Source organism: Merops nubicus, unplaced genomic scaffold (assembly GCF_000691845.1).
Source record: "Merops nubicus isolate BGI_N331 unplaced genomic scaffold, ASM69184v1 scaffold33051, whole genome shotgun sequence".
In the NCBI taxonomy this organism is placed as follows: Eukaryota; Metazoa; Chordata; class Aves; order Coraciiformes; family Meropidae; genus Merops; species Merops nubicus.
The window spans coordinates 6,145-15,056 of record NW_008586803.1 but is presented as its reverse complement, the minus strand read 5'-3'; the positions used below and the strand labels follow the sequence as shown (position 1 = coordinate 15,056).

General features: G+C 39.0%; 1 protein-coding gene across 1 annotated transcript in view; it reads right to left on the bottom strand.

Annotated features, from left to right (window-relative positions):
* Nucleotides 1-3,478, bottom strand: part of FIG4 (FIG4 phosphoinositide 5-phosphatase) — a gene marked incomplete at its 5' end in the record, with an annotated part of 19,168 nt that extends 15,690 nt beyond the window's left edge. The window contains 2 exons of the mRNA XM_008948758.1: nt 2,250-2,373; nt 3,380-3,478. Coding sequence (XP_008947006.1) covers nt 2,250-2,373; nt 3,380-3,478 — 223 coding nt within the window. The remainder of the gene's footprint in view (nt 1-2,249; nt 2,374-3,379) is intronic.
* Nucleotides 3,479-8,912: the final 5,434 nt, after the last annotated feature.

The window sequence follows — 8,912 nt, the reverse complement described above, 5'->3', positions numbered from 1 at the left end:
CCTGCTGAAGTCCAGAGGGCTAGAGAGGTAGCACAAGCAGTGTCTGCCTTCACTGTCTTAAAAAGAAGGCTTCTAAAGCCTCCACCCTCATTCTCTAACACAATAGGGCACAGCCATGCTTCTTCACCAAGCTGCTTCTTCGGATGTCTCTACTACCTTACATATTGTTAGGAAAAAGCATGATGAACCTTTAAATGCAATACAAATTTATAGCTTCAAGTTAGAAGTAGAAATATGTAACCACCCCGAGTCCAAATTTGTTTCTAATACAGTATTCTAATGCATCTGTACTAAGTTTTAATAACTAAAAAAAATCCCAAGACTGAGCTTTTGGAGGCAGCTGCTTTGATGAGTTGCTACTAGTAAAGAGCCTGAAACTCAACCAGTGCTGCACTGCTATATTTTTGGGGGCTAAGGGAAACAAAACACACTCACAATTCACATTTTTTACTTTTATTTATACTTAGTTCTTCTAGCTTTGCATCATAAACTAAAGAAGAAGGATGAGCAAAACACACATTTCCTTCCCTGTCACTGTTGGAGGCTGCAATGGGATCAAATGAACTGCAGTCTTCTCTTCTGCCTGATAAGCCCCCCCTTGGAAAAATGTTCTCATCTGCACAAGACCAGCAGACCCTGCTAACTATACAAAAGAAAGTCTCCAATTTGAGGCAGCCAAACAATTGAATTTCAGTTGTTAAAAAGCAGTCAAAGTTCTTCCTTTATGCTCCAGGTACTGCAATCACTTACATGAACAGCCTCTATCCTTTGAATTTCACCAAATGTTATAGCAAAGTCTGACAAGGAATCCCACCTTTCCCCTTGGCCTGGTTCTCTCTATAAAAGCTAATTCTAGTTATAAACACTATACAGTGAACCAGCACTTAGCCTATCAACACCCCCATTCTGAATGCACTGCCTCTAGTTAATGAAATAACCAGGGAACAGAACAAAGCTGTCCTTTCTAATCCTACAAAAAATATCTGCCCTCCTAACTTGGGCCAGGAAGTAGAAACAACCAACCAGTTGTATTCCCCCAAATTACATGTTTATATAGATATGATTAGATAGGATCAAGATGGCAGACACTTGTCCACTTTCTACTCTTCAGACTAGAAACTTCACTGTTAGGAAGAGTTCATATAAACAAACATACAATTGGGGATACAAAATTTTCATTAAACACAACCACTTTCTAACCAAATATATTATCACATATTTAGATAGTGAGCACTGATGGCTTGTGCAAAAAAACCCAATGCTGCAAGACTGTTAGAAACTTCTTTAGGTTTATGCATATTATTAATACTCTTAAATGGATAAGGAATATAAAACTCATCCGAGGGATTTCTGAAAAGTGGATCCATTGATAAGTTCCAAAATGCTTCATGGGCAAAAAGAATGTGGAAGTTTGCTTAATATGTCACTTTAGATTAGAATACTAATAATATTTTCTTATATTTTCATTGTTATGCTAAATTCAGAAGCATCTTTTAAAGTAATTGCATTCTCCACCTCCTCTTTAGCTTTGGATTTAGATGTCCAGGCATATTCTTGGGGGCTGCCAGAGAACACATTAACATTTACTTTGGAGATATCACCCACCAATATTACCGACCTCAGCATCTGACAACAGGCAGGAAAGTGATTTTCAGATGAAGCTAGAAGCTATTAAATCACTGAAGCAGTTCCTGAGATTATAGACAACTGATCAGCATGTAAAAATTCAGTTGACATACTCATCAGTTATACTTGCTCAAATATGAAAAAAAAATATCTAAATTTGTCACTACAACGAGTTAACCAAAAAGAAAATTAAGCCATCTTTCTGAATAGTGTATGATGAAGAAATAAAACCTAATAAAGGATGTCAAGTTTTGTTTTCTTTTAACTGAGCATTCTGTGAGCTCTGGAATTCAGGAGGCCAAGTGCCACATGATTTGTATCCTACAATGAACTGAGCTTGGTGAGATCTTCAACCAAGCTTCTATAGTCTGGCTATTTCCTAGATCTCTCTCTTTGTGACAAAGAAGAGACTAGTTACAGCACAACTCTCACCCTTATACTGTCCACCTGTTTTCACAAAATACACACAAGCTGACAGTGTTGATCATGCAATTTCTCAATACTCTTCAGTTTTAAAAAATAAAAATAAAATCAAGCTAAGACAGAAAGATACACAATGTGGCACAGTAAGCCTCACATCCTTAAGAAATAAAAGATTTTCTAAAACCAAACCGAACACTTACCTACTACACCAAACGCAGAGACAGCTCGCGATAGCCCAGAAGAGCCCTTCTGCCCAATCTTTGTTCTGTTTCCCAGATCTAAACGACCAAGAAGTTCCCTCACCTCTTGTTGTGTATACACATGCTTTAAAATAAAAAGTCACTTAAGTTACTGCTTTGGTAGTTCATGTCAGAGAATAGTAGAATTTACTTCATATACAATAAACAATGTCTGGCTCTACATCCTTTGTCTGCTATATTCAGCCCTACCAACAAGTACAATTTTTTTGACAGTCATGATCACATGTGAATTCAAACATTTCCAAATCTTAAATGTTAAGATTTTAAACCATAAAATTCCTGTAAAGGAACTGAGTCATTCTATTATGTACATTAAAACTCTTGTTGCTGCTGTTTACCTTGCCTCAGATATATCAGCAACATTAAAAATTTGGCTAGATGGTAATTAAATGTATTTTGCACTTAGAACGGCATTGCTGAACATGAGAAAACCATTGGGAGCATATATATAATAAAATGAAAAACCTGTGAAAATTTCATTAAAGTGAACATGCTGTTTGGAGATCTTGTGGCCACTCCCATACTGTAACTAGCAATTTTCGTGTTTATACTGTGTGCACCTGACGCACGAGGAGAGGCTGAGAGAGCTGGGACTGATCAGCCTGCAGAAGAGAAAGTTCAGAGGGGATCTTCTCAATGTGTGTAAGTATCTGGTAGAGGAGAGTAAAGAAGTCCGAGGCAGACTCTGCTCAGTGATACCCAGTCAAAGGACAAGAGGCAATGGGCACAAACTGAAATACAAGAAACTTCATCTGAACATAAGGAAAACCTCTGTGAGGATGGCTGAACGTGGGAACAGGTTACCCAGAGATGTTCTGATGTTTCCAGCCATATTCAAAAGGCAACTAGGCATGGACCTGATTAACCTGATTTAGTTGACATTGCTCTGAGCATGAGGGTAGGACTAGACAATCTCCAGAGATCCCCTCCAACCTCAACTGTTATATGACTCTATGATTCTGTAACATACTTTCGCTATAATAGATTGAATGTGTAATATTTAAATTCAGCATAATCTAGACAGCATTATTTTGAACAACTGAAAAAAAAAAAAAGAGAGAGGCACTCACCTTATCATCAATTATAACCAAATCCTTTGGTTCAGTGCGATCTATTTTCAAAACACGGTATTTGGTTTCTGCAGGATTACTTCCAACAAGAAAATACCGCTACATTAAAAAAGAAAAGTCATAATATTATACAAGATAAAGCAACCAAAGTCATTTATGTAACATAACACAGTAAGAATGCCATTTATATAGTTTCTAGATGAGATGCATTACACTTTACATCAAATATGTAATATTCCATATGGATTGTTAACAAATTTGTGTAGACATCAGTACCTTAGGTAGGTACATTAGTATACAATCAACCTCTACAACTTAAAAGACCTCATTCTTCCCACTGTACACACTGCCCAAGTATACCCTGCCCCAGCTGTACTATCTTCCCATTTCCTTTGTAACATTCAGCAGAAGATTATACATGAGTTTATAACTTTTCATGATCTAAAACTACTGTTCTTATATTGTAGTCTACTGCTATTTCTGCCAGCTAGTCCTTCCTATTGCATACTAAACACAGAAAATTTGTAAATACTTCAGTACTTCAAGTTTTCTTCATTTTTCACTTATATTTGCTATTATAGTCTTTTCACTAATGTTCTTCCACAACAGTCAAGTTTAATTTGACCAGCCATGCTGGTTAAAAATACTACTTAAAAAACCTCAAACAACTAGCTTTATTTCTCATTTAAAATATGAAAGACAGACCATGGATAAACTATAATGTGCCCATTCCTCATTTAAGGGAATTAAACTATAAATGTATTTTTAGATTTAGAGGAAGTAACAGTAAGCACGAGTTGAAGGACCGACTTCCTATAAGCAGCTCTCATTCCACTAATTCATTTAACCAGTGTGGTGCTACCACACAGCAAGGTGTAACTCATTAATAATGCTCAGCCTAGTAGGAAGGCATGGCAAATTCATGTGGATCTATGCAGCCAGCTCTCAACTTTGAAAGTCACATGGATTTAAGATGTGGGAGAGGAAATCAATAATAACATTCACACAAGCCTCAGAATTTCAAAATTTATACCAGTGAGATGTTAAGAAACATCTTTACTGTCAAAATATTTAAGGTGAAAGAACTTAAGGCCCTCTTCAGCTCCCTTGAAATCAGAAAACCATCTGGACAGTTAGCTCTAAAAGAGAAACTCAATTCCTTAAGAGCTATAAAAGGAAACACCACCAACTCCTGGCTCCACCTTGTACACTGACATTACACTGCTTAATGAGTGGCAAGTTTTGCTGTTTACTCCTAAATGATAGTAAAGAAGGCCCTTCAAAGCCATCTGCCACTGCAGCCCTCCCTCACTGAAGCCTGAGGCAGCCCTTTGGCACAGGTATCTCTTCTACTGGTATTTTAGCAGTGGTGCACAACCCTGGCTTCCCTGCCCGGCCCCATCAGAGCACCCTCCACAGGAATTCCCTTAGTGCCCAGATCTGCACTTCCCAGGGGGGAAATCCTAACAACAGGGAGTAGGTCAGAGCCACCACTACATGGCACCAAATGGTAGAAAGGTGGACGATGGAGCTGCTCTGCTGGTATCACACATCAGTATGAAACATCAAACCACAGGCAGACACTTGGTTAGACCACACCATCAGACCACCTTTTCCTTCATGTGGTATAAGGTGAATGGGCAGAGAGAAATATCATATTCATTTGTAATACACAGATAAGTTAGTTTACATTTCAAAAATGCTGCTTCTCTATTTGTAGAAAATTGTTAATTAAAGCAAAACAATTTTAAGTAGTCCATAATACTGCAGTACAGCTCAGTGATCTCCTGTGTCCAGCTCACAAAATGAGAGCATAATTTCTTTCCAAAGTGACACCTACAGTTATCAACAAATCATCCTGAATAAAATCACAACAGTACAACTTTAAGGTGCTTGTCCAAACAGCAGTTTGGACCAAAGACCACATTTAAAAATAAAACATGGGGGAGGAAGGGGGAGAGAGATGTATATAGAGTTGCAAATGCTATTACTAAGGAAGTTCAGCTGGATGCTTCTCCATTTCCATTTTAACAGACTGATAAGGACTGATAACATAAGGAAGTGCTATGAGGAATGCATCACTCACATCAGCTTGGCAGCTGCTACACACAGTTACAGTGCCAGCTTTAAGTGCTGATGCTGCTGCTCAGAGCAGCAGCCAAGAGAAGTAATTGCATCTGTAGACTATGGTAGCAACCACCATAATGAATGATACTTAACAAGTTCTCTTTGAAGTGCTTTAAGGACTAATTTAGGGGGTTTAGGTTAGAAAGCTAGGCTGTGTAATGTATTAAGGAAGGCCAGTTGAGAACAGTGTCAAAACCCAGCATCAATGGAGCCAGAGAAGTCACCTTCTTAGAAAGCCAGGCAATAGGAAATATGTACTTAGCAAATGGGAATCTTACCCACTGCAGGTTAGAGGATATTCTAAAAAAGAAAGAAACATCTGCAAAAACTGTTGAACTTGAATTAGTCCTTCAGAATTAGGAACACAAAATTAGACTTCTACTTGGGAGGTTTTCAGAACTGGCTAACCATCAGCAAAGCCAGAATTACTCAGAAAGTGGTGAGGTGGGTGTTGTTCTCTCCTCCAAGGTTACTAGCAATAGGACAAGAAGAAATGGACTCAAGTAGTGCCAGGGGAGGTTTAGATTGGTTGTCTGGAAGAACTTCTTTACTGAACGAGTGGTGAGGCACTGGAACAGGCTGCCCAGGGAGGTGGTGGAGTCACCGTCCCAGGAAGTGTTCAAAAAACGTGTAGGTGTGGTACTTGGGGGCATGGTTTAATAGTCATGGTAGTGTTGGGTGATGGTTGGACTTGATGATCTTAGAGGTCTTTTCCAACCTTAATGATTCTATGATATGCCAGCTCCTATTCAACCTTCAAGATCTGAAATGAAAACAAAGATGATATGAAAACTAAAAATGCAAAAACTAAACAAACAAAAAAGACACTTTAGCATTCGCTGCTTTTGCTACCTAATTTATGCATCTAATGAATAAATAAATCTGTCATACTAGATGATATGGAGCACAAATAAAATCATATCAGCTACATGTACTGCAATTAAATTTGCCAACACATGAATACTAGAAAAGAATAAAAATACCTAATCAACACCACACTGAGCATGTAACATCAAACAAATTAATTTCTGAGGTTGTAATACAATTGCAAAATTAATCAAAGCTAAAATGTGCTGTACTGTTTACAACTATTTTGATTAACAGAAATCATTACAGTAAAAGAAATTAGAATCCCCAGGCATGCTACTGTAACCTTTGTGGGAGTTTCCATCCTTTTTCTGTTAATTACTAAGTTGAACTAAATAAATTGAAGCATTTTCCAAATGCCTCAGACAATTATGCTCCACAGCATTTACATAAATACCAATAAAGTGTTTCTCAACAGAATAGTACACAAGAAGCAACTGTGCAGACTTCCTCATGGTACCCTTCTCAAGCCCTTCAGCCATCACCTGAAATGAAACACGCCGTTTCCAGGTTTAGTCTGCCCTTGGTCTTGGCTGAAACTTGTTAACACATGCACTTTACCAACCGTGCCAGTGCAGCATGCAGCTATGAGATCTGGACTGAGGCCAAATTTATTACACAATTATCACTCAAGAACCACAAGATAGGAACATTAATTAGTCACTTCGACCCAGGACCAACTTTTAATCAAAGCAATGTAATTGAAAGGCTTTACAATCTTTTATCCATCTTTTGATTCAGCCAAGCCAATAAAAATAGCTTCTTCTAGGAGGAGTCTAAACAAAATATAAAATACTTCTTACCCTAACTTGTTGTTTATAATGGTAGAATAATAGTTCTAAAATCAAACATTCTGCCCACAATTCTTTTTTTCTTTAGGAAGATTACTTCTTAGAGCTCTGGGTCTAAAACTATGATTTGATTCTCTGCAAAGACTATCATTAAGAAATGTTAGCACTGTAAATAATTTATTTCACTCATCAGCTAAAAAGCAACACACAGCTTAATCCGCAGGAAAAAAAAAACAGGGAAAATACATTGAAAGTTACCTGAAAAACATGGCAGCACACTAATACAGCATATTTTTAAACCTGCAAGTAGCATAACTTAAGAACTCAAGACAAAATGCTTGCAAAAGATACCCATTGAGCCCATGGACGTGCCTGAAACCACAAAGCCCTAGGCAAATGTGGTGGGTTGACCTTGACCAGCTGCCAGATTCCCACCCAGCTGCTCTCTCATGTCTCCTCCTCAACAGGACAGGCAGAGGAAATAAGATGGAAAAGGTGATAGGTCAAGGTAAGGACAAGGACATTGCCTAACATTTACCATTACAGGTAAAGCAGGCTTGACTTGAGTAAAACAAAAGTAATTTATTGAAAATTAGAACAGGTTCTGAAAGTGAGAAACAAAGATAAATTAAAACGCCTTTTCCCCCAACCCTCCCTTCCTCCCAGGCACAGCTTCAGTCCCAACTCCTCTACCTTCCCCATGCCTTGAGCAGCACAGCAGGCTGGGAAATGGAGGGCTGTGGTCAGTTCATAACAGTTCCTCTCTGCTGCTCCTTCCACCTCACAATTTGCCCTGCTCCAGCATGGGTTCTCTCCACAGGCTGTAGCTCCTCCAGGAAATATCCCCCTGCTCCAGTGTGGTCCTCCCCAGGGGCTGCAGGTGGGCTCTGCTCTGGCACCTGGAACACCTCCTCCTTCACTGACCTTGGTGTCTATATGGCCATTTCTCTCCCAGCTTTCCTCACTCCTCTCTCTCACAGCTGCTGCATGGTGTTTTTCAATCTTTCCCAAAAAATATTATTACAGAGGCACCACTGTCTTGGCTGCTGGGCTAAACTGTGCCCAGCAGTGGGTCTGCTAGAGTCAGCTGGAGCTGACTGGGTCCAGCATGGGGCAGCCCTGACCCCTCCTCACAGAGGCCACCCTACGACCTCCCACCACCTGGACACCTACACCCAATACTGGAAAGTATTTACATGCTAGTCAGACTCAGACTAAAGAAACACATAGGGTTGCCAGATGAGAAACCTTCATGTGAACACTGACTTTGGATCAGCATACTATAATCTCTCTGCTTTAATTTATGCTTAACTGGCCAGCACAGGGGTATCTGTCACCTGCCACTAAACCTCCACCCTCCTTCACAACAGAAGAGTTATGCAAGAAAAAGCCTCTTCCTCAATTTTTTGTGGTACTTTTAATATGTAATGAACTTGCTTATAGATCAAAAATCTTCAAGGCATAAACCAGATATTAAACATAGTTTTAAAAAAGGTACAGGTTCAGCCTTTATTCGCTACACCACCATAAAATGTCAGAAAAATAATTACACCTAGAACTCTACTATGTTCTTTCTTTCTATAGAACCTGCAGCAATTCAGGGAGTATCTATATTTAATCTCTCCTAGAAACTGGCAGAATGACATGAAGAAAGGAAGAGATGGTAAGAGGCAAAGAGAGGTACCTGAAAATAGCACAAATGCAGCTAGCATGCCGTCTGCTTGCTGTAATCCACTGAAACTCAACAA